The 25402-nt window shown below is 51.8% G+C and overlaps 16 protein-coding genes across 16 annotated transcripts; 6 read left to right on the top strand and 10 right to left on the bottom strand.

Annotated features, from left to right (window-relative positions):
* Nucleotides 1–8: 8 nt before the first annotated feature.
* On the bottom strand, nt 9–2467 carry BCR37DRAFT_60726 (protein transport protein SEC23). Its single transcript, XM_040872386.1, has one exon. The coding sequence runs from the start codon at nt 2399–2401 to the stop codon at nt 80–82; it is 2322 nt and encodes a 773-aa protein (XP_040724628.1). The 5' UTR covers nt 2402–2467; the 3' UTR covers nt 9–79.
* A 68-nt stretch (nt 2468–2535) lies between these two features.
* BCR37DRAFT_403000 (Mur ligase) lies at nt 2536–3984 on the bottom strand (the record flags this gene model as incomplete). Its single annotated transcript, XM_040871958.1, has 2 exons — nt 2536–3926; nt 3948–3984. The coding sequence occupies 2 exons, from the start codon at nt 3982–3984 to the stop codon at nt 2536–2538; spliced, it is 1428 nt and encodes a 475-aa protein (XP_040724629.1).
* A 231-nt stretch (nt 3985–4215) lies between these two features.
* Nucleotides 4216–6945, top strand: BCR37DRAFT_380870 (putative COPI vesicle coat beta). The gene has a single exon (XM_040869569.1). The coding sequence runs from the start codon at nt 4482–4484 to the stop codon at nt 6897–6899; it is 2418 nt and encodes an 805-aa protein (XP_040724630.1). The 5' UTR covers nt 4216–4481; the 3' UTR covers nt 6900–6945.
* On the bottom strand, nt 6922–7489 carry BCR37DRAFT_380872 (ubiquinol-cytochrome c reductase complex 14 kDa protein). The gene is made up of 2 exons (XM_040869570.1): nt 7297–7489; nt 6922–7231 (listed from the first exon to the last, which is right to left on the bottom strand). Exons 1-2 carry the CDS (start codon nt 7413–7415, stop codon nt 6979–6981), a joined length of 372 nt encoding a protein of 123 aa, XP_040724631.1. The 5' UTR covers nt 7416–7489; the 3' UTR covers nt 6922–6978.
* Nucleotides 7490–7505: 16 nt separating this feature from the next.
* BCR37DRAFT_380873 (phosphatidylethanolamine-binding protein) lies at nt 7506–8949 on the top strand. Its single transcript, XM_040869571.1, has one exon. The coding sequence runs from the start codon at nt 7568–7570 to the stop codon at nt 8780–8782; it is 1215 nt and encodes a 404-aa protein (XP_040724632.1). The 5' UTR covers nt 7506–7567; the 3' UTR covers nt 8783–8949.
* Nucleotides 8905–9618, top strand: BCR37DRAFT_380875 (ribosomal protein L23/L15e core domain-containing protein). The gene is made up of 2 exons (XM_040869572.1): nt 8905–8953; nt 9173–9618. The coding sequence occupies exons 1-2, from the start codon at nt 8951–8953 to the stop codon at nt 9566–9568; spliced, it is 399 nt and encodes a 132-aa protein (XP_040724633.1). The 5' UTR covers nt 8905–8950; the 3' UTR covers nt 9569–9618.
* BCR37DRAFT_348428 (tRNA synthetases class I, catalytic domain-containing protein) lies at nt 9616–12098 on the bottom strand (the record flags this gene model as incomplete). The annotated part of the gene is made up of 2 exons (XM_040867844.1): nt 9616–11798; nt 11843–12098. The coding sequence occupies 2 exons, from the start codon at nt 12096–12098 to the stop codon at nt 9616–9618; spliced, it is 2439 nt and encodes an 812-aa protein (XP_040724634.1).
* A 126-nt stretch (nt 12099–12224) lies between these two features.
* Nucleotides 12225–13265, bottom strand: BCR37DRAFT_399340 (uncharacterized protein; the record flags this gene model as incomplete). The annotated part of the gene is made up of 1 exon (XM_040871774.1): nt 12225–13265. One exon carries the CDS (start codon nt 13263–13265, stop codon nt 12225–12227), a length of 1041 nt encoding a protein of 346 aa, XP_040724635.1.
* A 156-nt stretch (nt 13266–13421) lies between these two features.
* On the bottom strand, nt 13422–14181 carry BCR37DRAFT_380881 (uncharacterized protein; the record flags this gene model as incomplete). Its single annotated transcript, XM_040869573.1, has 1 exon — nt 13422–14181. A coding segment is annotated over exon 1 (698 nt), but the record flags the coding sequence as incomplete, so codon positions are not given.
* A 1356-nt stretch (nt 14182–15537) lies between these two features.
* On the top strand, nt 15538–16808 carry BCR37DRAFT_60748 (uncharacterized protein). The gene has a single exon (XM_040872388.1). It carries the CDS (start codon nt 15835–15837, stop codon nt 16447–16449), a length of 615 nt encoding a protein of 204 aa, XP_040724637.1. The 5' UTR covers nt 15538–15834; the 3' UTR covers nt 16450–16808.
* Nucleotides 16497–16712, bottom strand: BCR37DRAFT_348560 (uncharacterized protein; the record flags this gene model as incomplete). The annotated part of the gene is made up of 1 exon (XM_040867853.1): nt 16497–16712. A coding segment is annotated over one exon (216 nt), but the record flags the coding sequence as incomplete, so codon positions are not given.
* On the top strand, nt 16809–18652 carry BCR37DRAFT_60747 (uncharacterized protein). Its single transcript, XM_040872387.1, has one exon. The coding sequence runs from the start codon at nt 17168–17170 to the stop codon at nt 18401–18403; it is 1236 nt and encodes a 411-aa protein (XP_040724639.1). The 5' UTR covers nt 16809–17167; the 3' UTR covers nt 18404–18652.
* On the top strand, nt 18653–22208 carry BCR37DRAFT_60968 (TUP1-like enhancer of split-domain-containing protein). Its single transcript, XM_040872390.1, has one exon. It carries the CDS (start codon nt 18902–18904, stop codon nt 21776–21778), a length of 2877 nt encoding a protein of 958 aa, XP_040724640.1. The 5' UTR covers nt 18653–18901; the 3' UTR covers nt 21779–22208.
* On the bottom strand, nt 21824–22756 carry BCR37DRAFT_61977 (uncharacterized protein). Its single transcript, XM_040872393.1, has one exon. It carries the CDS (start codon nt 22659–22661, stop codon nt 21870–21872), a length of 792 nt encoding a protein of 263 aa, XP_040724641.1. The 5' UTR covers nt 22662–22756; the 3' UTR covers nt 21824–21869.
* BCR37DRAFT_61976 (uncharacterized protein) lies at nt 22757–24067 on the bottom strand. Its single transcript, XM_040872392.1, has one exon. It carries the CDS (start codon nt 23759–23761, stop codon nt 22853–22855), a length of 909 nt encoding a protein of 302 aa, XP_040724642.1. The 5' UTR covers nt 23762–24067; the 3' UTR covers nt 22757–22852.
* BCR37DRAFT_380885 (P-loop containing nucleoside triphosphate hydrolase protein) lies at nt 23897–25353 on the bottom strand. The gene has a single exon (XM_040869574.1). It carries the CDS (start codon nt 25293–25295, stop codon nt 24375–24377), a length of 921 nt encoding a protein of 306 aa, XP_040724643.1. The 5' UTR covers nt 25296–25353; the 3' UTR covers nt 23897–24374.
* Between the last annotated feature and the right edge of the window lie 49 nt (nt 25354–25402).

The following is a 25402-nucleotide window of genomic DNA, read 5'->3' on the forward strand; positions in this document are numbered from 1 at the left end:
GTTGGGTTGCGTCAGTTTTGCGCCGACGAGGAAATATTCAGGAACAGAAGACTTGGCGACAGAGAGCTAGTCTATGCAACTACGAGGACTGAGACACGGCAAGTTTCTTGAGATGCTCCATGAACGTCTGCAACGACACATCATCCGTAAACACAGCCTGTGCATTCGGCGCACCACCATAGCCGCCGCCTGAATGCGTGGTGGAAGGGTTGATTCGACTTAGGAGGAACCGCGCTTGACTGCCACCTTGATCACAGACAATGTAGCGCGGAATCGGGAAACGGTCGCTCAAGAGCTCGCTAATCTCGTGACTGGGCGCATTGAGGAGCTCGGCGAAATTGGCATAGTCCTCTTGCTTGTGGTACCCAGCTTTCCGCCAAGCAGCAATTTGCTCGCCGTGCCAGATGAGAACGTGGAAGAAGGTGTCGAGCAACAAGATGACATCGGGCTTGATGCTCACAGAGTCAAGTAGTACTGGCTGTGCTTCCGCTTCGTCAATAGCAAACGAGGACAGCGTCGGCTGAATCATAATCAACGAATTGTTGACATCTTCGTGGTTGAGGACATGCCGGTAGAAGGCCGTCTCATCTGGCGAGTTGTTGAAGACTTGTAAGAATTGCGACCGACGCAAATGGAACATGAATTGTGGGTAGAGGCTAAAGTTTTGTGCAAGCCTGAAAGAGTTTGGGTCGTCCTTGCGGTAGTCGGCAAACTTTTGACACAACCGAATAAGCATCCTGTCTGTCCATCGAAGAACGTCTGGTCCGTCGTCTACTTCTGCTTTGTAGACTGCAATGCGAGCCATGATGACAGCTGAAGCTTCTTGATCAAATCCTTGCGCAATCATGGGCGAGCTGCCATCAACCAAGGGTCGTTGCACAGTTGTGACGCGCAACTTCATGAGGCCAGAGGAGTGTTGATATTGCGTGACAAATTGCACAAGCGCCTGTCCTTGACCAGCTTGTCCTGGTGCAGCCACCACTTCAAAGTAACAGCCAACAGCAGTCTTTGGCGTGAGGCCACACAACTTCCAGCTGCTCGTTCCACCAATACCAATTTCAGTCTCGCCAACAAAGCTGGACTTTTTGTTGTTGGAAATGGCATGACCCACCAGGCCGGATATTTTGAGTTCCTTGGTTGTCATGACTTCAAGAGAAGCATTGAAGGCCATCTCCAAAGAGCCATCCTCGTTTTGGTTAAAGACCCGTTGGAAAGACTGCTTGAAGATGGTCGAGTTGAATGCATCTGACAGAATCATGTGGCCGCCTGTCGCATTCGCAAGGGACTTCATCTCGAGCATACCGATTTGATCCAAACACCCTGCAAAGATGTCAATGATGTGCCCGTTCGTGGCTGCTCGTTTGGCGAGCGCCTCGTAGAATTTGGATGCCCGCTTATAGTACTTGATGTTGTCACGGTCAATGTCATGGTGCGAGCGAATGGGTTCCTTGAGTTCTGTAGAAATGACCATACCGGGACCTTCTGTTGCTGGACCAGCGGCAAAGAGCATGATGCGTCCACCTGCCTGTGCAAAACTATTCTCCATAATGCCCACAGCCACCGACAAGGCTACACCTGTGCATCGCTGTGGACGCTTATCATTGGCAACGGGCCATGGGTCACGCTGTAGCTGATCGAGGATATTGCTGAATTGCAACTCACACTGCGAGACTGGCAACAAGAATCGTGCTGCAGCAGACATGGACGCTGGTGGAGGTCCTTGACGCGCACCTTGAGGCTGAGCCGTGGAGGTGGGTGCACGACCACCGAGCGAGAGCATCTCCGAGACTTGCTTGGCGCTGTACTCCTTGTTGCCGCGAAACACGTACGATTTGCTGCATTCGGCATAGCCAATTTCGTGGATTTGCGTCATGGTACCATAGGTGATGAGACCAACAAGCGATGTCTCTGGGATAAGAGAGAGGGATGTCTGGACGGCATCGCGCAGGGCAAGCAGGTTGTCCTCTTCCTGGCACAAATCCACAACAAACAAGAAAATGGGTGGCACTTGAGCCGGTCGTGCAAGGGTATACTCCACCGTACTGAATGCTGGCATCAACTCTGGCGGCAACGATTGCGGCGTGATTTGCTGGTATCCAGGCGGAAGGTTGTTGCGCGTCAGACAAAATGGACAGATCCAGAGCTTGCCGCGCATATCCACCTGACAAAATGGGTTGAGCACTGCCCGGCAGGGTGATTTGCATGCAACAGGCTCATACTCGAGAGCTGTAGGCTCTGCTTTGTTGAAGAGCGGCGTGTAGATGGCACCAATAGGGACGACGGTGCGTGAAGCCTCTACACGTGTACTGGGGAAGGCATTCCAGGAGAAGCGTATGCCGTCTTGCTCTTCTGCCTCTTCGAAGAACTGCGGGCCCAGGAGAGGCTGCTGGGCAACGGCCATGGCTGCAATGGAGTCTGTGGTGTCGGTGTGGTTGCTTGTGTACACGTCGCTCGCTGGCCGGCACGTGAGAGATCAGATGGCGTGGCACTTCACAAGTTGACATACATAGACAGACTCATGGACTAGACTTGTATCTACTCAGGACCGCGGCCAAGAACAGCCAGAGCACCGCCAACAAGATGCAGACTGCCAGTCACAAGCACACGCTTGCTTCCCTGCTTCTTGACATGTGCAAGAGCCTCCTCAATGGACGGCAACACCTCTGCCTTTTGCCCAGTCAACCTCTCCCACGTCTTGGCAAGGTTGTGCTGAACCTCAAGTGCCTCCACCGAGTCCGTAGCGTTGTTGAGACTCGTCAACTCATCTGCATATCCTGCCTGCGCAAATGTCTTGTTTGTGCAAAAGACGACGCTTGCAAAGGACAATCCTGCCAGACTTGCATGCAGGTCTTTGAGCAACAAATCCGCTTCGCGCGACTGTTGATTGAAGATGAGCGCTAGACTACCATCTGCTTGTGGCAATGATGCAAACCAAGAGCCAGCCACTTGCAATGATGCTGTCGTGTGGCCGCCATCAAGACAATACTCCACTGAATCCACTACTTTGCGCTCGCACCGTCCCGGCCAGCGTACCTGTTCGAGACCGTCAATGAATTCTTTCGGCAAAGTCCTGCCAAGGTTTTCGTCCACGCCTTGTGTTGTGAGGTATGCATTTGCGAGTGCAATTGCCAAGGACGCATTGATGCGTTGGACATTGCCACCGACGCCGAGCGAAACAGTATCGAGTGCCGGGTGTATCGGAACAACATTGAAACTAGTCACTTGTCGCTCGGCTGCACGCTTCTCAAGCACCTCCATTGCCTCAGTGGGCTGCTCGACGGTCATGGCAGGTGCGCCTTCTTTGAAGATACCTGCTTTGTGCCAGGCAATCTCCGGTAATGAATGGCCGAGGACATGGACATGATCGATATCGAGACTCGTAATCCCAGCAACGACTGGCTTCGTAATGACATTGGTAGAGTCGTGTTCTCCGCCGACGCCGCATTCCAGTACAACCACATCGACGCCTTCTTCAATGAAACAGCGAAAGGCAAGCAGAGTCAAGAAACGAAAGTAGACGGGTCTCGCGTCGCCATGTTTAGCTAGTGCGTCCCAGACTTGATAAAAGTAGTCTGTCCATTCCTCCTCTGGGAGTGGTTCGCCGTCAATTTGTATGCGTTCTCGCACAGAGACGAGATGAGGGCTTGTGTAGAGTCCAATACGCGGTGATCGGCCGTAAGCAAGTCTGTATTTTGACAAGATACTCGCCGTCATGGCACACGTGGATCCTTTGCCTTTTGTACCAGCAACATGGATGACATTGAGTTCATCGAGGTCTGCTTGCTGAATGCCTGCCTTGGCAAGCCAGCTGCGCATTTCTGGAATGGCATCGACATTCATCTTGCCTGATGCACGCAGTGCCTGGATGGTCTGAGCATTGCTCTGTAGGCTGTTGAGATCCTTGATGGAGGATTTGTATGATCTGCCTGCGTAGGTGCGTATTGCACGGCGTTGCAGACTAATAGCATGTCTAGCGAGTATCATGATGAGCAAGGTAGAAGCATCAGTAGCAGTCGTAGTAGCAGTAGCAGTAGCAGTAGCAGTAGAGCAGTAGTAGTAGCAGTAGTAGTAGCAGTAGTAGTAGCAGTAGAGCAGTAGTAGTAGCGGTAATAGTAATAGGAGTAGTAGCAGCAGTAGAAGTCCCTGAACTCCACTCGGCTAAATTTCGCGCGCCAGAAGTACAGCGAGCGACAGCGACTCACTCACCAGCGACACCCAGCAAACAACGGCGACGTGTCCAAGGCAGGCGACACAGACCAGGCCAGCCCCATCTGCACCCCGTGTGTATAGCCAGTCAGCATGGGCATGAAACTCGATGTCAAGGTACCTCTTCAGCACATTGCACAACGCAACCAGCTAACGAACAGCGCATTCACCTGGCTCGCAGCGATCGAGTCAAGGCTGTACGCCATTCAACTTCCTAACCAGAATACTAATCCCAGATTGATTTTCATCCAACAGAGCCATGGATCTTGACATCCATGTACAATGGCCAGGTCCTGCTCTACAACTACCAGACCTCCGCCATCATCAAGACATTTGAAATTACCGACGTCCCCATTCGCGCATGCCGCTTCATTGCCCGCAAGAACTGGTTCGTGTGTGGTAGTGATGATTTCATGCTGCGCTGCTTCAACTTCAACACTGGTGAAAAGGTGATTCAATTCGAGGCACACCCAGATTACATTCGTTGTTTGGCCGTGCATCCAACCTTACCACTTGTCTTGTCTGGTTCGGATGACATGACAATTCGATGCTGGAACTTTGATCAGAGCTGGAAATTGCAGCAGACGTTTGAGGGACACGCGCACTATGTCATGTCGTTGGCCTTCAACCCAAAGGACACCAATACATTTGCTTCTTCCTGCCTGGACAAGACGGTCAAGACCTGGTCGATTGGTTCTCCTCGCGCCAACTTCACGCTTGATGCACATGATCGTGGTGTCAACTACGTCGACTACTACCCACAAAATGATAAACCCTACATGATCACAACAGGTGACGACAAGCAAATCAAAATCTGGGACTATCAAACAAAAGCCTGCGTCCAGATTCTAGAGGGACACACCTCGAATGTCTCCTTTGCCGTCTTCCACCCTGAAATCCCAGTCATTGTGTCTGGCTCAGAAGATGGAACCATTAAAATCTGGCACAGCGGCACCTACCGTCTTGAACAAACCTTGTCGTATGGTCTCGAACGCGCTTGGTGTGTGGGTGTCTTGAAGGGTCGTAATGACATCTGCATGGGATTCGATGAAGGCTGTGTTGTTCTCAAGATGGGTCGTGAGGAACCAGCAGTCTCTATGGATGCCGCTGGAAAACTCATCTGGTCGCGCGGTACTGAAATCCAGACTGCCATTGTCAAGGCAGAGGATGAGGCGCTCAAGGATGGCGAACGCTTGTCATTGACAGTTAAGGATCTCGGCGCTTGTGAAGTGTATCCTGCAATGCTGCAGCATTCACCCAATGGACGCTTTGTGGTGGTGTGCGGCGATGGTGAGTATATCCTCTACACGGCCCTTGCTTGGCGCAACAAGGCCTTTGGCGCTGCAACGCAATTCGTGTGGTCTGTGGATTCCAATGAATACGCAATTCGTGAGGCAAACGGCGGTGTCAAGGTCTTTAAGCAATTCCGCGAACGTGTGGGATTATTGGATCTCGGATTCGCGTGCGAGTCCCTGTTTGGCGGTCAGCTATTGGGTGTGAGTGCCGGTGAGTCGGTCAGCTTGTTTGATTGGACATCGGGTCAATTGGTGCGTCGCATTGACGTTGCTGGTTGTCAAGACATTTTCTGGTCAGAGGAGGGTGACTTGTTTGCACTGTGCGTCGATGATGCATTCTACGTGCTTCGCTTTGATCGTGCTGCCTATGACGAAGCAGTAGCTGCAGGAACAGCCTCGGAGGATGATGCCGGTGTGGAAGACGCCTTTGAAGTCATTGCCACCATCAATGAACGCGTTGTGAATGGTCGATGGGCAGGCGACTGCTTCATCTATGCGGATAGTGCGAATCGTTTGCAATACCTCATTGGCGATCAAACACACACCGTCAGTCACTTTGATGGTGGATACTACTTTTTAGGGTACATCCCCCGCGATGGACGTGTGTACCTTGCCGACAAGGATATGCATGTCGTTGGCTACAAGTTGAGTCTCGAGCTCATTCAATACCAAACCCTCATTACGCGTGGCGAAGAAGCGGAAGCGGCAGAGATGCTAGCGACGATGCCAGAGGAGGAGAAACCACGGATTGCACGATTCTTGGAGAGTAGAGGGTTGAAGGATCTAGCACTCAGTGTCACAACGGATCCTGAACAACGCTTTGAATTGGCCCTATCGCTTGGACAACTCGAGACTGCTTCTGCCATTGCAGAGCAGAGTGGTTCTGAAGCGAAATGGAAAGTAGTGGGTGATGCTGCATTGTCGCATTGGGATTTCGCCTTGGCAGAGCGTTGTTTTACAAAAGCGCGTGATTTGCCCTCGCTCTTGTTGTTGCACAGTGCAACGGGTCATGTGGAGGGGTTAGAGGCATTGGCGGAAGATGCAAGGAAAGCGGGGTTATTCAATATTGCCTTTGCTGCTCAATGGTCAACGGGCGATGCAGCTGGATGCGTGTCGACATTGAAGCAAGCTGGAAGAGAGGCGGAAGCCTGTTTACTGGCTCGAGCGTATGCACCTGCATCCGTTTCCAGTACAATGGAAGATTGGCGGCAACGGCTCGTGAAGGATGGCCGGGGCAAGATCGCCGAGAGGTTGATGGAGCCCGAGGGTCTTGCTGAGGCAGAGACGAGCACAAGCAACCAAGGTGGTGATTTGGTTGATTTGACAGAGACGGGCGAGGAGGTCAAGGAGCCATCAGCGGGCGGCAAGAAGAAGAAGGGCAAGAAGGCCAAGGACTAGCAATAGGATACACATCAAAGGATAAAAAGAAAGATTTGTTCTGTACGCGGGCTGGAGTATCACTGTGTTAATGGAGCCACTACTTCTGCACCTTGAGGGTATCAAACTCTTCACGCTCACTCGCCTCCTTGGCAACTTCCTCCGCCAAAGGTGTCATGTAGCGTGTATCCTCACCAGGTTTCACCCAATCCTGCTCAGGCAAGAGGTGGTGCTTTGCCGAGAGTTGCAGAGCTTGTCGTAGGCGGAAAGCGCGATCATACGATTCACGCTCCGGTAGACGCTTAATGGCTTTCTGCATCGTGTCGTTTTCCTCGGGCAGCAAGTCGTCGTACCTGTGCAGGTGTTAGTCTATTGCAACCGAGAGGCCAAGCAATGGTGATGGCGGGGAGCGGCTTACTTGAGTCCCATCTTGCGGTATCCCGCGAGACGAGCGTACGTCTTTGCAAGAGGCATGAGGGTCTGGGTGAGGGACTTTGACTTGAGGATGTATGAAGCGAGAGAGGGTGCGCCGACCATGGTTGCAGCTGTAGCCTCTTGATGTAGTGTTGGTGGTGGTGCTGGTGGTGGTTGAGTGTCAGCAGAAAGAAAAAGAGACACCAAGCAGGCTGCTACTCAACAGACAGTCTACTCCTGGTACTGTTGCTTAGAGGCAAGGGAAGGGCAGCAGCATGCATCCTCGTAGCAGGCAGGTGCTCTGTCGACTGCATGGACACCTCCGGCAGCACACACTCAAAGGCAGCAGCGCGCATCCACTCAATCAAAGACGGGCCATGGCATCAGATACGGCGGGTCTCCAGCAAGAGACTTCCAGGATCCCCGATGACCCAGACATCTTGACGACCCAAGCACCAGGCCTCAACCCATCCACGCACAGTAAAAAATCTGCCTCAAATCAAGATGCAGACGCGCTACAAAATAAGAGCTTCCCTAGGTTGCAGTACAGACCGCCGCCACTCGGTGTTGTGCCTGCGTATGATGCTGCGCTCGAGCTGATTGCAGAGGAACGCGCACAAACACAACGCAAGCTCGCTGCAACGAAATCGAAGCTAAAACGACTCGCTGCATCGGAAGCAACTGGTCAGGGTGCGCGACAACTCGCCCTGCAGCAGCAAGTCGATACATTGACTGTACAATTGGATTTGGATGATCCAGAAGTACGGTGGCGTGCGCGGCATGGTGATTATGACCTGAGTCGGCCAGTGTATCGCTTCCTAGCAGAAGAAGCGTGGCGCGGGAAACCACTTGCCATGTTGATGCAGCGTGTTGAGCAGATGCACGTCACGCCAGACTTGATACCCCTCATCTCCCCGGGTGTGCAGGTGGACATCCTCATGACGGATCGTGTGACGGGTAGAGAAATCCGGCCTGAGCCTGGAGCGTTTGTTGGGTCACGGCAAGCGAGTGGACGACCGAGTATCTTGATTCAGTCCTTCAAAGCACACGAACGCAAACTCGCTATGGCTATTGTCGATGCCGATGTACCGGATGTTGCGAATGACAGCTTCACGACGCGATTGCATTATCTACAAACTGGGATTACTGTAGGTCCTACGAAGCAGACAGTTGGACCAGAGGATGGTGTTGTGCTACAAGATTGGGTGCCGCCACACCCGGAAAAGGGCACACCGTACCATCGTCTATGTGTGCTTGTTTGGGAACTACCGGACACACCACCGCAACCGAATGCTCCGCTTGCGAGTCAGGTGCCTGGTGCGATTAGCAGGGTTGGCTTCCACCCGCAGCACTATGCACAGCAGAATGGCTTGCATGCTGTGGGTGTGCACTTTTGGCGGCAGGAGTGGGATGCTGAGCTGGCTGAGGTGATGGCTGGATACCCTGAGGCTGGATTCACGGACAGGAAGTATCGTCGGATCAAGGCGTAGTACTTGAGTATGCTAGTACTGTGATGGCATGATGGTAGCGTCCATCTGAGCCACAAATCGAGTCACAAAGAAATAAATAAAAATCAAATTTGTGGGCAGAGTCAGAGGACAAGAAGGAAAGACTGGAGGGAAGCAGAACAGAACACAGACAGCTCATATACTCTCATCATGGTACGCAATCAGCTACCAGGGCAGGCATCCATGACAAAGGCATCCCATGCACACAGCGCAACCTAAGCAGGCGATGGACTGGGTCTCAAATCCCTCCGTCTTCACACTTATCCGCACAGCTGCAGCATGAGACGCCCTTGTCACCTGGATACACAGTCTGCCCTGGCTCAAATGGAAGTGCTGAAGTTCCCCCCGATTCTAATACTCTCTCTTTTATAGTCAGACGCCATCACCCTCCGCACCCGCAGGTTCCTCACCAACCGTCTTTTGCAGCGTAAGCAAATGATTGTCGATGTCCTACACCCAGCAAAGGCCAACGCCAGCAAGGCCGAGGTTGCCGAGAAGCTCGCTCAGATGTACAATGTCGACAAGCAAGCCGTCAGCACATTTGGTTTCCGCACACAGTTCGGTGGCGGCAAGTCGACTGGCTTTGCCCTCATCTACGACTCCGTCGATGCTCTTAAGAAGTTTGAGCCACACTACAGGCAGGTCCGTGTGGGTCTCGCCACCAAGGTCGACAAGGCTTCAAGGCAGCAAAGGAAGCAGCGCAAGAACAGGGAGAAGAAGGTCCGTGGCACCAAGAAGGGAAAGCCAGCTTCCAAGAAGGACAAGTAGAACTGCTTATATGTCTTGCTCTTTCACTTCATTGCATTGCATCTACCTTACTTTTGCTTGTTGACCGCCTTTCTGCTCGTGTCCTCCTTGAGCGAGACGATCCTGTTGAGCACCAATATGCCCTCACCCTCGCCATCCACTTTCGCATCCTTGTTATCCACCGCAAAGTAGCCCACGCGCAGACCCTGGAATCGACACGTCTCTGCACCAGGCACAGCAGAATCCGCTTCCGCTTGAGCAGCCACAGCACCGGCCTCACCGGCAGCCACAGCATCAGCATTCGCTTTTGGCCATGACCGATGTTGCCAAACATGTTTGAAGCCAGGTTCCACCAATGCATCCTTGTACTCTTCTTCGCTGTCCTTGTTGACATCTGCCAAGAACCCATCAGGATGGCTACTTGGATCGTCCGAGTGGAACAGAGCAGACTGAACGCGCACTGTTGCTTTAATGGCACCCAGAGACGGAACCCACTGGATATGCGTGCGTGGTTTGAAGCCTGCATATTCCGGCTCTGTTTGGTAATGTGCCTTGATGCAGGTTGGCCGACCACTCGTGTCGTGTTGAACGTGCAGCACGCGAATCGCATGTCCAGCACGCACAAGGCCAACAGGCTGCTCGGGTGTCAGTCTAAAGAATGCAGCTTGCTCTTCTTTGCTCAAACCTTCCCTGAAATCAGACCTGTCAATGAAGAATCGTTTCGTCAGTATCACCGGGTGACTTCCCATGGCTGCATCTTTTGTATTGAAGGGCACCTCGCACACCTCTTCAAAGTCATCTGCAACATTCTCCAAAACCACTTCGAGTGGTTCGAGCACCAGCATGAGGCGCGGCACAGACAACTCCAGGTAGTTTCGCACAATCGCCTCAAATTTGTCCGTCAAGATACTCGTCATATTGGTCGTCACACCCAGCTCTGCAACAAAGGCCAAAATAGCACCAGGCGGTACACCGCGTCGTTTAAGGGCCACCAGTGTATACAATCTTGGATCATCCCAGTCTCGCACATATCCGTCCTTCACGAGTTTCTCGATCTTGCGTTTGGACATGACGGTACCTTGTAGGTTGAGACGTCCATATTCACGCTGAGCAGGCTTGTATACGGCCAGTGCATCGCAGAGCCACTCATAACTCACACGACTCTGCACAAATTCCGTCGTACATAGCGAATGTGTGATGTTTTCCAATGAATCCACCAAACAGTGGGTAAAGTCATAGGTTGGATAAATCTTCCAACGATCGCCTGTTCGATGATGCGGGGTGCTCAAGACGCGATACGCAATCAGATCCCACATTTGTGGGTTACCATCTTCCAAATCCTGCTTCATGCGCATCGTCATGGAGCGTGGTGGGTAAGCACCATCACGCATCCCTCTGAATTGTTCAAGTGAGAGTGCTTGGTTTTGATCACGGTGCTTGCATGCAAGTCGAGGGCCACGTTCCTCTCCGCCGCGATTTCGCTTGATTTCCTCATCTGTGCATGAACAAGTGTATGCCTTGCCATTCTGGATCAGTTGCTCAGCAAAGGTATACAGCTCATCAAAGTAGTCGCTCGAGTAAGTCACTTTGAATGGCTTGAAGCCGAGCCAAGCAACCATCTCCTCAATCGCCAAAAAGTACTTTTCCTCTTCCTTCTCGGGATTCGTATCATCGAATCTCAGGTAGCAGACACCGCCGTGTGCACGCGCATAGCCAAAATTGACAGTGATGGCCTTACTGTGTCCAATATGGAGATAACCATTAGGTTCTGGAGGAAATCGCGTCTGTACTTTGCCACCACAGGCTCGTAGGTGCGCTTCACGGAGCGACTCTGAGAGTTGAGGGTTGCCACCAACAGGATGCAAAGCGCCAAGGAAGCCTGTTTTGAAGATATCTGTTGTCGTTGTCATCTCTGCTGCAGTCTCGGTTGCCTTGGGTGCTGCTTTCTTCTTGACAACTTGATCACGCTCGTCCTTGGGTCCAATCATGGCAAGCACAGCTGCATCCACCGCCGGTTTGAGGTCTGCGAGGTTTGCCCAGCGAAGTCGCTCATCTCCTCGAACAGTCTGCATTACTTTTGGGAGGAACTTGTAGCGCTCTTCCTCGAGTGTGGCCTTGTTGAGCGTCAAGTAGTCGTCTACTACAGCGCGTACTTGCTCCTTTGAGACAGTGACGCCAACACCACTAGCCTGGTCGAATGAATCATCATCCACCTGGTTGTCTTTGATACTGACACAGTACGCAATAGCCGCTGTTTGTTAGCAAGTAAGTTTTGATGGCAAAACGTTAGCATACCATCTAGTTGAGTCGCCGTCTTGATACGACCATCTACTATAGCTCGCGCAATATAGGCACGCTTGCTCTGCTCGAGCTTCTTCTTCTCTGCCGTCAACGCCAGCGTCATCAAGAGCGCACCAGTCGGTTTGTCTGTCGCATCGGCACCTGACTCTGCAAGCACTTCAAGCAAAGACGTTGCGAATTTTGGTTTCTTGAGGCAATCCTTGATTTGCGAGTCATTGAGGGAGAGCTTCGCTAGTGCTTCTGCACTCATCTGTATGTATATAGAGGGTTATGTAGCTTATCTTTGGCTAAGCTTCATCCATTGGGCGTCGCGGTCACGAACAAAATTTCCCACGCGAAAGGTGACAGGGGCAGTGCCAGCATGGGTAGGCACGGTCTATGTGATGAAGCTGGCATGCACCGTCTCGCCCCAAAATCGCCGAGATCCAATGCTAGAGACACACTGGGCGGCATTTTGCATATCCACAAAGGTAATCACGACTCTGCCAGTCCGCCAGTCCAACTGAACACGCTCCACAGCGCCATAACTCGCGGTACAGGCATCTCCAATATCTTGCTGTAGCATCTCATCCACTTCCTGCCCGGCTTTGACGAGTCCCATGAGCAAGATTGATCTACTTGGCCGTTCTCGAGGCGTTTGGCGGTCCTTGTCGATTACTTGACCGATACCATCTTTGCCCGGCCTTACAAAGAGCGGAGCAAGACGACCTTGACCTGCTGTGCCTAGACCGTCTCCTTTACGCCAACCCTGAGCGGCCATATAGCGTGCTGCAAAACCCTTTTGTCCAGGCGCAAGACTAGGCTGTGTGGGAGGCCTTTGTTGCGGAGAAACAGACCGCCTCTTTTGCTGAATACCGGGAGTCGGCGGTGGCAATGCCTCTGTGTCGTCAGCATTGACAATCGAGGCTGCAAGCCGCCTCTGTTTGACCTTCTTCCACTCTTCAAGCTCTTCAAGTCGCTCATCACTCAATAGCCAGTCACTCAACTCAATCGGCCGGCGTGGGTCATAGCTTGCTCGCCAGTCAATCAGACTGGTCTTCGCAGGCGCAACCTTTTTAATCTTTTGCTTTTTGCTTTGACGATACTCTTCAGCGACATCTTCCAAGTCGTAGTTCGTATAAGCTTCATAGGCCTTTGTAGGCGCAACAAATGGTAGAACGGCGGCTGTGGTATGCAAAGGCCGACTTGTTTTAGCTTGCTTGTCCACAGTCTTCCTTCGTGGCGGATAAAATTGAAGTGCTGCATTGTAGCTGTGTAATGAAGAAGGCTTTTCGACAGAGGGAGAGCGCCTAGCAAGGTGTTCAGGCAATTCGGCCATTACTGGCGTGTCATGATAGAGCGATGCTTTCTCTTTGCGGGGAGCAGGCTGTCCTTTCGCAGGGCTGTCCGGGTTGTGAAAAGAAGAGTAGAGCGACATGATCGCATCACATAGAAGCTCAGAGCTGACAGTCAACGTATTTGCTGTGGTGGTCGACGTTGTGGTCGTTTTGAAGTTCAGCAATAGATGTCGTGTCAGTGGTTGCGCCTGGAAACACCAAAGGTGAGACCGAAAGAATATACATACATGCTAGCTAAACAACACTCAGTAGAAGGATCGTCGTTTCATTTATCGTTGCTGGAAGGCTCTCGATCGACCAATGGCAAAGCTGTAGACTCCTTTCTTGGATTCAAAGACAGCACAGGCCTTGATCCATCGCTTAAACGTTGTGGAATTGGGGGCAAAGGACCAGTTCTTTCGGGAGACAACGGTGGCTGTAGCCCCAATACAGCAGACACTCGACGCGGTCGGAACGAATGTCTAGCGATATTGGCTCTTGGTGAACTTGCTTCTGGCACTTGAACAGCTGTTCCAGGGACTTCAGGCCAAGACTCGTTGATTGGCACGACTGATGCAATTTGTATTTCCCCGGCAGACTCGATATCCTCAAGCATCGGTGTCGCAGCATCAACTCTCGTCGAGGTATCGCTAGACGGGCTTTGAAGCGGCGATGCTGGCGTGTCCTCTTGAACGGTGAAGCTCGCACAGCCCTTGTCAATGGATGCGCTGGACAATCTCTTGTCGATGGAAGGCGACGATGTCGCGACCGATGTTCCTTCACGAGTGGTATTTGTGGTTATCTTGCTGAGAGAAATGCTTGGAGCACTCTTTTCAACAAATTGCGGCGAGCTACCGGTCAATGGTGTCAACGGGCTTGTGTGGCGCGTCCATGGCATCTTCGAACAAGCAACGCGAAGCATCTCAGGACGCACCGCAGTTGCAAAGAACCAAAAAGACAGGACAAATGCATAGATGAACGGAGACATGCCCTTGGAGTAGCTGATGATAGAGTCGCTGAAGATTGAGCACGCATTGTAGTCAAAGCGGTTCGCATAGAGGCAATCGCGGTAGGCATAGATGCGTGGTGGAGCATTCCCAGCAAGGGTCGACTCTTCAAGATACCCAGCATCAACGTAGATGTCCTTGAATGGTACAAATCCAACGACAAAGGCAATCATACCAAAAGAGCTGAAAAGGGTAAATGTGAGAGGTCTCCAAAGCAGTTTTGCAGTCTGCTTGATGGCGACCAGGCGAGCCCTACGTTCACCAGTTTGCTGTACCGCTCGCGCGAACTTGGTCGCAACGAATCCGAAGATGACCATCTCGAGCAGCACGCTGAGCACGTCGATCGTGATTGTCGGAATGTGCATCACATACAAGACGGCATTCTTGTGACTCGGCCAGCAAACTGGTCCATAGTCTGATCGCAGCCAGGGAATAGAGGCCAATGCAAAGCTGGCGGGCAAGACGATGCCGATGAGCGCCAGTATCCAAGGCCGTTTGCGAAAAATGCCCACGTCAAAGACAATCAGACAAACTGTGTCGACAGTCCAAAGCAATGCCCACATACGTTCCGCCAGGTAGCCTCCGACAAAGAGTAAGCCTGAGATTAGACAGCGCGAGACATGAAGTGCGTCGGCCCGCGTGGCTTCGTCGTAACATTGTCCACCGTCACCTTTATCGATACCGACCATAAAGGCGAGGGCAAGCGCGATGGCCGAACCAACGTAGCCGACCTTGAAGATGGACCGCTGTGTTGTTGCTTTCGGCAAGAAAATGTAGATGGCAAGCAGAATCAGCATCAGCGCCATCGACAAGGTGGATAGCACTCTCAGAGCCGTCAAGCTGTGCATGGCCTTGTCTCCCCACATGAATCGATCTGCTGGACAACGTAGGCACATTTCTTGAACACACCACTGGAGTTTCCTTTGGGTCGGCCAAGCGTTCTGCGTCGGTTGAGCAACAAGCATGTGGCCTGCAAATTGGAGCACGATCGAAGCTGGAGGAAGCAGCGCTACAGTTGTCGATGGTCGACTGGTTGCGATAGCACTCGCGGCTGCCAGAACTGTTGCCATGATCACTGAGCTTTGAAGCCAGTCAGGGCCAGCCTTGACTATCTATATACAGAGCTGACAGACAGACGCAGCCGTCTCTTGAAGTCTGGAGCTCCAGATGATTATGGCGTTCTTCATTATCGCAGAGCTCGAGCTCGCGGCTGTCTCATTTCGTAAGTGTGCTCGGCTGCGAATGTCTCAAATCGGACGGCTGGCCACCCCAGTCAGTAGTTACCAAACTGCTGGATTTGAGCCTCGTTTGACGAGCAATGACGGCCTGCCATGAAGCTTAAGTCGCGATTGCGACTCGACATGACCTATCCCCTTTCCCAAGCTTGCGACGTCCCCAAAGCTAGTAGTTCTGAAGTACTGAACACAATTAGAAGCTCATCCAGTCTTAAGTGCGGTACTTGCTTTTGAGAACGCCTGCCAAGTTTGCTCGCAAATGAAACGGCCAAAAGTGCACAGGCCTCTCACGCTACGACGATGCACATGGGTACTGGTAAAATAACCCCATCTTGGCAGTAAAACCCTGGAACAAACAGTCGCTCACATCGTCAGTTCGTCACGTCTCAGTGACGTCTGTGCTCTTCCGTGTGCCCTCGAGTCTATGCATGCAGACCGCAGCTTTCACAAACTCAAGAGAAAACAATTGTCTTGATAAGATTGATGGTCTGGTGCTGATTCAAGACGCAATCAGCGCCGAGTATGCCGACCAACTTTTACGCTTGCTGCCGAGAGAAGTGCTCGTTAATGACAATAGTCAATTGAAGACACCGCAAGGCTCTAGCTCAACGGCCTCTGTCCAGATGCACCACTTCTCCCCTCTACCAGACTACCTCACATTCATTTCCGAGGACGTCATCCCAGACGATTGGAAGACTGAGCACTGGCAAGGCTTTGACTGCGAGGCGGCCATCATACAGCGGTATAAGCCCGGGCAAGGCATCGACTGGCATGTTGATCTGCTCCGCTTTGACGACGGAATCGCAATTTTGTCACTCCTGAGCTCTGTGCGAATGCTCTTTCGGCGAGTTGACCACCGATCTGTCACAAAATCTGTTGTACTGCACCCGCGTTCACTGCTCCTGATCTCAGGTCATGCACGGTATAAGTGGGAGCACTGCATAGAAAGCATCGAAAGCGACATAATCGATGGCCAAACCATTGCCCGTCGTGATCGCATTAGTATCACCATGCGGCGAGTCAAGGACAAGCACTTTGCATGATTTGAAGCAGGGCTGCAGCTATTGTAAAACGCTTTGTAGAAATCGTGCTAACGCTTGCGCTCAAAGTAAGCACTGCTGCTCATGTAGCCAATGCTGACGTCCATGACCCATTCTCCAACGCCGAGATAGCGGTCTACTGCGCCTCGAATGTCCTTGTTTTCAATACTACTGGTCTTTGGAGACAAGCCCGTGGAGCGCTTTATGCCTGCGAGCATCGCAGAGACGACGACAGCATCAAAAGAGTAATGTACGAGCTTGCCAATCTGCAAAAAACGAGGTTAGATTAAGGTGGACAGAAGAGTAAAGTGAGTGAGCATGCGTACCATTGGTAGCAAAGGAGCGAATAAAGATGACAGGAGATAGAAAGCCAGGCTTGTGTATGCCAAGTTCGAGACGAGCGCGTTCTTGTCGTGTCAGTGCGCAGTGCTCGTGTGATGGTTTCCGTCGTGCAGCCAGCAGCGCATTTCCCCGCGTGCAGGCTGAGTCTGTGTACAGCAACTCGACCTAGCGCTTTCCGCTTTCACCTAGGTGTTTCTCGGGCTGACCAAAGCTCTACTCAGCTACAGGCTCTTCTGTCTCTGCGAGATACAAATGGGACCCACGAGCCCTTGTCTGTATTGTGACTGTTGAGAACGCTGCCTGTTGAGAACGCTGCATGCGCAAGTCAATTGCAAACCCCTTGTGTCTGCCTACCCAAGAACATTCGCTGGAGCTATAGATGGATGCCTTGTATCACTGGGCCACCTCGAACGGAGCTTCTCTCCATAAGAACGCTACACTGTGCGCAAATCGCTGCATAAAAGCGCACGGGCCCATCGCGGAAGGGGAATCGCTCTTGAGCCTCCCGTACGGACTCATAATCACTTCTCAATTGGCTTTCGAAACACTGAAGCTGCCTGATTCTATCTGCTCGCATGATGCTCTCATCTTGTATCTGTTGGATGATGTACGGAACGTTGCGCATCAAGCTTACATTGCTTCACTGCCGACAAGTTTCCCGGGCATTCCGTTTCACTGGACGGACTCGCAGTGGCAGCTGCTACAGGGTACTAACCTCCATGGTGCGGGCATAGCTCGACTGGAAAATCTTAAAAAACAACATGGTAGTCTTTGTAAGAAGATGTCCCTGAACATTCCTTGGGATCGCTACGCTTGGGCTCACTCTGTACTGACCTCACGAGCATTCAGCCTTTCATTGCTACACTTGGAGGGCACTGACCTCGACAAACCAGAAGAAATTTTACTGCCATTTCTTGACATGCTTGATCACGCCCCAGATCTTCCCATCGCTTGGATTGGCGACCCTGCAGCGCGGCACGTCACGTTTAAGACTGGCAGGGCGATTGATGCAGGTGCCACGTTGTTCAACAACTACGGGCCCAAGCCCAATGAAGAGCTTCTACTTGGCTATGGCTTCACAATCAAGGACAACCCTTACGACACCGTTGCACTCAAGATGGCGAAAGCCCTCAATCCAACAAGTGCTCAAGTCGAAAGGGCAGGGGTGAACACCGAGGTCTTCTTCTTAAAAGCGCACACCGACGATGCAAATGCCGTGTTCGGCGTAATTCCCTGGGAGCTCGTGGCTACTATACGTGGACATTTCATGGACGAAGAACAAGCAGCACATCAGGCCAACATGGGAAAGACTGAGCTCGAACAGCTTCATACATCCCACTCGCCTGGCTTGCAGGCTGATTTGGAGGTCTTTGACATGCTCGCTCAAATGCTGGAGTCAAAACTCTCTGCCATTGACGGCAACGGAGTTGCCGGAGACTTGGGCCCAGGTGAGGAAGAACTGCTGAGGAATTTAAAGCACTACAGGGATGGGCAACTGAGTCTCCTCAAGCGAGCACACGCCACCGCAAAGTCCTTGCTTGATGTGCTCGAGAGTCGTTATAACCTCGCAGATGATCAAGACTCGGAGCTCCCTTGGCAGGAGTCGCTTGTATGACGATTGCTCCAGTGTTTCTTTTCGGCACTGTTGAAGCCTTCTCTGTCGATAAAGCACGGAGACCAGTGGAAAATATGGTTGCGATCTGTCGTTCTATTTTCATGAGCGCTGCCGATGACATTGGGTTGCGCAGGTCCCATCGAAGAAATGCTGCTGCGGAATTCGAAGCACTACAAAGACTGATCATTGCATCTGCTCAAACGCCTGCATGCCACTGCACAGAGCTCGTTGCAATTGGTTCTCTTGAGAATTTCAGACGGCCAAGCCCAGAAGCTTTCTTGGGCAGATAAGCTTGTATGATGAATGCATATAGGTCTGACAACATTGAACATTGTTCAACTTAGCATAGACGAACTTGGGAAAATGTCATGTGACTGCGAGAAACGCAACTACAATTGACTCAAATTGATGCGACCATGATCGCGACTACTTTCAAAGTGTCGCGCCAATTCACAACAAGGAGTGCTTGTTCTCCTTCTCGGGCCTGTGCTCTGATCTATGTGGAACATCCGGCCTGGTTGGCTAGGTCATTTTGACGAAGGAGGACTACGTCAACCAATCTACTCGCTTGATGTGTCGCCCGATGGCGCGCGTCTCGCAACTGGCGGCCTAGATGGCAAGGTTCGCGTTTGGAGTGTACCAGCGTGTCTCAATTCATCGGATGAGAACGAGGCAGAAACAGGGCTTCTGTCGACCATGCCAGCGCATACTGGAGGTGTTTTGAGCGTGCGTTTCAGCCCGAATGGCAGATGGCTCGCCAGTGGATCAGACGATAAAATGCTCATCATTTGGGAGCGGGACGAGCGGTCTGTCGCTCCAAAGATGAGCTACGGCGAGACTGACGTGGTCAAGGAAGTTTGGAAAGTGTACAGGCGCTTGGTAGGGCACGAAAATGATATTGTGGATCTGGGATGGTCATACGATTCGAGCTTGCTTGTGAGCGTTGGACTGGACTCGAACGTCATTGTGTGGTCTGGTTCAACGTACGAGAAGATCAAGACGCTTTCTCATGCTTCATCCGTCAAGGGTGTCACTTTTGATCCTGCGGGCAAGTACTTTGCGACAGAATCAGACGACCGGACCATCAAAGTTTGGCGCATATCAGACTATGTTTGCGAGGCCACCATCAGCACCCCATTTGTGAGCTCGCCCATCTCGACTTACTTCCGCAGACCATCTTGGTCCCCTGACGGTTCGCATATTGGCGGTGCGAACGCCATGAATGGTCGAGTCAGTGCAGCTGCCATCATCAACCGAGGAACATGGACGAGTGAGATCTCACTGATAGGACACGAGGGCGCTGTGGAAGTAGTCAAATTCAACCCCGTCTTGTTCCAGCGCGCGGACACTGAAGATGTTTTGACCGTCATCGCTTGTGCCGGACAAGATCGCGTCTTGTCAATTTGGAACACAACTCGATCGCGGCCCATCACAACTGTTGCTGATGTAGCCGAGCAGAGTACGTCTGATCTTGCCTGGACACCGGATGGCCTGTCGCTTTTCATCTGCAGCTTTGATGGATCCATTACCCTATTGCGTTTTGAAGAAGCCGAATTTGGCAAAGCTCAAGGGTCAGATGTCAATGAGTCCGTGCTCAGTAAGTATGGCGCTGGAAGACAGGGCGACATCTTGCCAGAGTCTGTCGAGCAGCTCGCACTAGAGGACAGGAGTCGCCATGCCGAAGAGGAGAGTAAGCAAGAGCGTCTTGCAGACCTAATGGGAACTTCAGCTCATGAGGCAGCACTAGCAATGCGGACGTTACCGCTCGAGAAGCCTGTCGAAGCCGTTGTCGTGGCTGAGGATTCGGCGATCAACCACACAGAAGGCACCGCCATGGCAACTACAACAGTCACTGCCCCAAGTGCTCCTACCTCGCCAGTTCGGCCCTATGTTCAAAAGGTGACCATGGTTAATGGCAAGAAGCGCATTCAGCCTCAACTCATATCAAGCGGCCCAGCTCAGTCACCTTCGATATCGCGACACAATGCGCCGCCGCAAACCTCGATGATACATCAGCACCAACTCGAGATATCGCAACCCAGTTTAGCATTGCCAAGAGGTGGTCTGCCGACCTTGATTGCAGGCAACAAGAGATCAGCCGAGTCTCAAGACGACATGCCAAGTGCAAAGCGTATAGCTGATGGTTCTGTTGGGGATCCAAGAGATGCGCCCGAGTTTATGCGTCCAGCTGCAGTCAATCCGGCTGCAACAACTGCCGCTGTCCGTCTTGGTATACCCAAAATCCAGTCTCTCGTCAGTCACATAAATACAATCGGGATACAGTACGTGTTCGAGGCGCGCAATCCTGCCAAGGAGACCAGCCAAGATCCCGTGCGTGTCTCATTTGTTCGCAAAGGTCGTGTCGCGTGGATCGACTACATTCAGTCACCTGTGGTGTTGCTCATTGGCACTGATCATTACGTCGCTGCAGCCTGCGAGGACGGAGGGCTTTTGATATGGACTCTGTCGGGACGACGATTTTTGTCAGAGCTCGTCCTTGAGGCGGCACCTGCATTTCTCGAAGGATGCGAGACGTTCCTCATGACCATTTCCGCCATTGGCATGTTGCGCGTCTGGGACTTGCGTGAACGCAAAGCTTTGTTTGCTCCAGTCAGCTTGGCGCCCATTCTTGATGCAGCATCAAGCGTATACGACAAGCTGACGCGTGGCGCAAGCATCACACAGGCTGGCATTACAGACCAGGGTATACCCATCATCACGCTAAGCAATGGCGATGGCTGTATCTACGATAAGGATTTATTCAGCTTTGTCAAGTTGTCAGAGAGCTGGTGGGCAGTCTCAAGCAATTACTGGGACGGCACAACGGTGCCTCGTAGTGCTGGTGGATCGACGTGGAACGGCGCTTCTGACACTCACGCAGCGAATGGGACTGCACGGACAGCGGTCTCTGGTGGCATATTGGGGGCATTGGAGCGCAAGACCAATGATGAGCTGATGCGACAAGGAAGAGGGCGTCTACTCGGGCGGATAGTCAAGCAGGCTCTCACGCGGGAAGGCTTCGAAGGACTCGAGACAGCTGCCTCTATTGCGCATCTTGAAAACAGGCTTGCTGCTGCACTTTTACTGCGATCACAAGATGAATATCGTGAAGCGCTCATGCTCTATGCTCGCAGGATTGCTGCAGAAGATGGCTACTTGGCCCGTGTAGAAGAGCTATGCAGAGAACTCATGGGTCCACCAGTCGAGCTGGAAGCTGCTGCTGCGGCTTCATGGGAACCGCACGTCCTCGGTCTCGAGAAGCGGACGCTCTTGCGCGAGTGTCTTATTCAGATGGGCAAATTTCGCGGGTGTCAGCGTGTGACAACTCAGTTCAGCGAGCAACTAGATCGTCTCGCCTCTCTCTCAGCCATGTAGATCCATCTTCGGGACCGTGACAATGAGCCTTCTCGCCTCTGTCTTGACGTCAGTCGCTTTGAGCCTACAGCTGCCATGTGCGCGTCCGCGGTCATTCAGGGGCAGTTACGTTGCGCGCTGTTTGAATTCTCAACGTCAACGACACAACTGAAGACTGCGAGCGCTGCTGATCACTGAGGATATCTGATCTTTCCATGACGCTATCAAATAGTATGCTGCCATCTCTAAGCCTCGATGCTCTTCCATTGCGCTTGTTTGGGTCGCTTCCCAAGCTGCCACCTTCCCGTAAAAGGCCCGGCCATGACGCGTTCGAACAGTATGTTCCCATCTCCAAGTATGTTCCCATCTCCAAGCCTCGATACTCTTCTATTGCGCTTGTTTGGGTGGCGACCCAAGCTGCCGCCTTCCCTTCAAAGGCCTGAGAGGGCAGATCAACCCCGCAGGAACAATACACAGTGCTACAATTTGTGCAGTTGCTGTGCTCGAATCTCGGCAAGCTGCACAGAAGCCAAGTGAGGTGGCATGAATCGACAATCATCGACATGAAGCAACGCAAACCCGTCCCAGCGCAGCAAAGAAGCGCGCTTCGAGGTCCTGCATACGACCATGAAGGCCCCTTCGCCAGGTTGATTCTTCCAGAAGCTGCGTTTCTATGCGTAGGGCATGGAGTCGCGTCATACTTGCCAAGATTAGATGGTATCCCCAACAGATCTGTGGCCCTTTCGCTGCTCAACCCGAGTTCAACACTTCGCTGCTCGAAAAGTATAAAGTAGGCCGTCCTGTCCGTCTCTTGTTCTCCAGTTCTCCAGCTCCTCGAGCCTCTTCCTCTTGGACTACCAAACTTCCCTTTCATCTTCAAGATGCGCACCTCAGCAATTGCCATCTCGGCCCTGCTCACGCTTGCTTCTGCACTACCTGCCGCCAGCAAGGACGGTCATGAAGACTACAACAAGGACATCGACTACGAGCACCTTGACTGGAAGAAGCTTGATTACTCTCACGTCGACTGGGAAAAGTTTGATTGGACGAAGGTGAACTACAGCAGCGATTGGGATAAGATCGATTGGAACAAGATCAAGTACAACAAAGATGGTGATGACAAAAAGGAAGAAAAGAAGGAAGACAAGCACGACGACAAGCACGACGACAAGAAGGAAGACAAGCACGACGACAAGAAGGAAGAGAAGTACGACGACAAGAAGTACGACGACAAGAAGTACGACGACAAGAAGTACGACGACAAGAAGTACGACGACAAGAAGTACGACGACAAGAAGTACGACGACGAGTACGACGACAAGAAAGACTATTACAAAAAGTATGATGAAAAGTCTCTGAAGGAGTACAAGCAGTCTCTCGACGATTATAAGCAGCAACTCGACAAGTACAACCAGGAATTCTCCAAGTACAAGGACTACAAGTACTACGATGAAGCAGACTACAAAAGCAAGGAGGCCGACTTGAAGAACAAATACGAAGACCTCTACAACCAGTACAAAAATTACAAGAACCAGTATGACGACTACAAAAAGAATGGCGAGAAGGACTACAAGAAAGACGATAAGAAGGACGAATACAAGAAGGAAGACGACAAGAAGGATGACTACAAGAAGGATGACTACAAGAAGGACGAATACAAGAAAGAAGACGACAAGAAGGACGACAAGAAGGATGAATACAAGAAGGACGACAAGAAGGATGAATACAAGAAGGATGACTACAAGAAGGAAGATGAGAAAAAGGACGACAAAAAGGATGATTACAAGGAGGAGGATTACAAGAAGGACGACAAAAAGGATGATTACAAGAAGCCAGATGACAAAAAGGACGACAAGAAAGATGACAAGGACAAGCACGGTGAGGTCTACTCATCGTATGAAGATGGAAAGAAGCAAGAGTTGGAGCATTGGACAGACAAGAATGCCGAGTGGGAAAAGTACCAGCAATACCAGCACTACTAGGCGAACGTACCTCATGCTGCATTCAAGGAGAAATCGGTGCCTTTCAAATTCAGATGGGTTGCATTCACTTGCGCGCATGATGCATCGGAATAGCATACATGGGGAGCGAAGCAAAAGCATTGGCATAAACCTTTCATTCATAGCATTCATTTTACTTCTGAACTTTCTGATTCCTGTTTGTGTTTTGCTGCGTTTTGTGTACATCTACTTCAGAATAAGCTGTGCAATTGACAATATCCGTAGAACAATTACGAGGACTAACTCAGCGCAGCTTTTGTCCCGATTTCTGCTCCGTCTCATAAGGGCACACAAGCGTGAAATGAGTTTCCTTAGAGAAGTCGGGTATGAAGCCACTTCTTCAGAATGGTCAATGCATCCAACAAAGTTGCACAAAAGCTGTTGATCTCATAAATGACGGCAGATAAGTCTCAGGCCAAGAAGAGTCGTTTCAAAAGTGTATGGCATGAAAGTCTGATGGTCGACAATAGCTGTTGCATCTTAAGATGCACCCATCAGCTCGAACACAGATTGACAAGCTGTCGTGACGACTGCCCAACTGATCGAGAAGATCAGCGGGAAAGGAAGATTTAGTGGAATGTCGTGAACTGCCATTCGGTCTATCAGACGCTGTCCTGTTATTTCCTGCCGAGCAGACGGCCACCTTGGGCGGCAAGCTTGTGCCAGCTAGCGACAAGGCCTCCATGGCGAATGACTAGCTTGGCCGCAAAAATAGCAAGAGCAGTACCACCGCCGAGCGACAAAGCCCACATCGCGAGCCCAAGCCTTTGCATAGTCGTGATTATCTTATTGACACCATGTGTATCGTTGACGTGAGGGAAGGGCGTCTTTGGGACTGGAACACCGAGGAAGTCACAAAGTGGTTGCCAGCCTTCCTTGACATTGAAGATGAGTAGCCTATCAGCTGGGACGATCTCTTTTATGTAGGCGTTATGTCGCGAATGAACGATAGCTGAGTTTTGTTGCTCCAAGTCAGAGCAGTACTTTTGTCGCCAATACTCTGCAATCTCTTCCGCGAGACAGGCTTGATTGTAGAGTCGGGGAATCAACGCCACTTTCTGCCTGTGGAAACCGAAGGCCTCGCCGATTTTGCCGACCGTTCCCATGTAGCTCTGCCACCAGGCTTCATCAGAGTCACGCACAGTCAGGACTACTTTCGCATCAGGGAAGGCTTCCAAGAACTCCGGCACGAATTCGCATGCCGGGCTGTCGAGGGTGGCACCGTAGCCACTCAGGAAGACTGACCAGTCTGGCATTTCCGCAGGTCCAGGGTGGTAGTGCGGCTTAAGCTTCAACTCGCCTTGATTGAGGGATAGACGCTTGGCGAGAAGTGCCTTTCTCCAGGTATCGATGCGCCAGGGCTGTTGAAAGTTGACGGCCATGTGCATGACGGCGCCGAAGCCAAGAGTGTTGAGTGCCTCAAAGGTAGAGCTGGTTCCCGTGCGTGGTAGACCTGCGCCAATGACGAGAGGCGTGCGGTCTGCTGCGGCGGCTGTGGAATGCCATCCTTTCATCTGACCTTGAATCACTGCGTCCATGCTGGCCTGGTCGCTTCCGTTAGATCTGGGTGTGCTACCTCGTTGTCGTTGCCTGTGGGTCTGGATTTAAGGTTTGCTTTGTGGGGCGCCGCGCAATTGCTTTGATT

Source organism: Protomyces lactucae-debilis, assembly GCF_002105105.1.
Source record: "Protomyces lactucae-debilis strain 12-1054 chromosome Unknown BCR37scaffold_12, whole genome shotgun sequence".
Classification (NCBI taxonomy): Eukaryota; Fungi; Ascomycota; class Taphrinomycetes; order Taphrinales; family Protomycetaceae; genus Protomyces; species Protomyces lactucae-debilis.

Bases quoted from the DNA above. Each gene is read 5' to 3' on its own strand.
- BCR37DRAFT_60726 (XM_040872386.1), bottom strand. From the start codon at position 2,401: ATGGCCGTTGCCCAGCAGCCTCTCCTGGGCCCGCAGTTCTTCGAAGAG.
- BCR37DRAFT_380870 (XM_040869569.1), top strand. From the start codon at position 4,482: ATGTACAATGGCCAGGTCCTGCTCTACAACTACCAGACCTCCGCCATC.
- BCR37DRAFT_380872 (XM_040869570.1), bottom strand. From the start codon at position 7,415: ATGGTCGGCGCACCCTCTCTCGCTTCATACATCCTCAAGTCAAAGTCC. The intron at 7,232-7,296 runs GTAAGCCGCTCC...ACACCTGCACAG, and splicing joins TACCGCAAGATGGGACTCAA to GTACGACGACTTGCTGCCCG.
- BCR37DRAFT_380873 (XM_040869571.1), top strand. From the start codon at position 7,568: ATGCATCCTCGTAGCAGGCAGGTGCTCTGTCGACTGCATGGACACCTC.
- BCR37DRAFT_60748 (XM_040872388.1), top strand. From the start codon at position 15,835: ATGCAGACCGCAGCTTTCACAAACTCAAGAGAAAACAATTGTCTTGAT.
- BCR37DRAFT_60747 (XM_040872387.1), top strand. From the start codon at position 17,168: ATGGATGCCTTGTATCACTGGGCCACCTCGAACGGAGCTTCTCTCCAT.
- BCR37DRAFT_60968 (XM_040872390.1), top strand. From the start codon at position 18,902: ATGTGGAACATCCGGCCTGGTTGGCTAGGTCATTTTGACGAAGGAGGA.
- BCR37DRAFT_61977 (XM_040872393.1), bottom strand. From the start codon at position 22,661: ATGGCAATTGCTGAGGTGCGCATCTTGAAGATGAAAGGGAAGTTTGGT.
- BCR37DRAFT_61976 (XM_040872392.1), bottom strand. From the start codon at position 23,761: ATGCAGCATGAGGTACGTTCGCCTAGTAGTGCTGGTATTGCTGGTACT.
- BCR37DRAFT_380885 (XM_040869574.1), bottom strand. From the start codon at position 25,295: ATGGACGCAGTGATTCAAGGTCAGATGAAAGGATGGCATTCCACAGCC.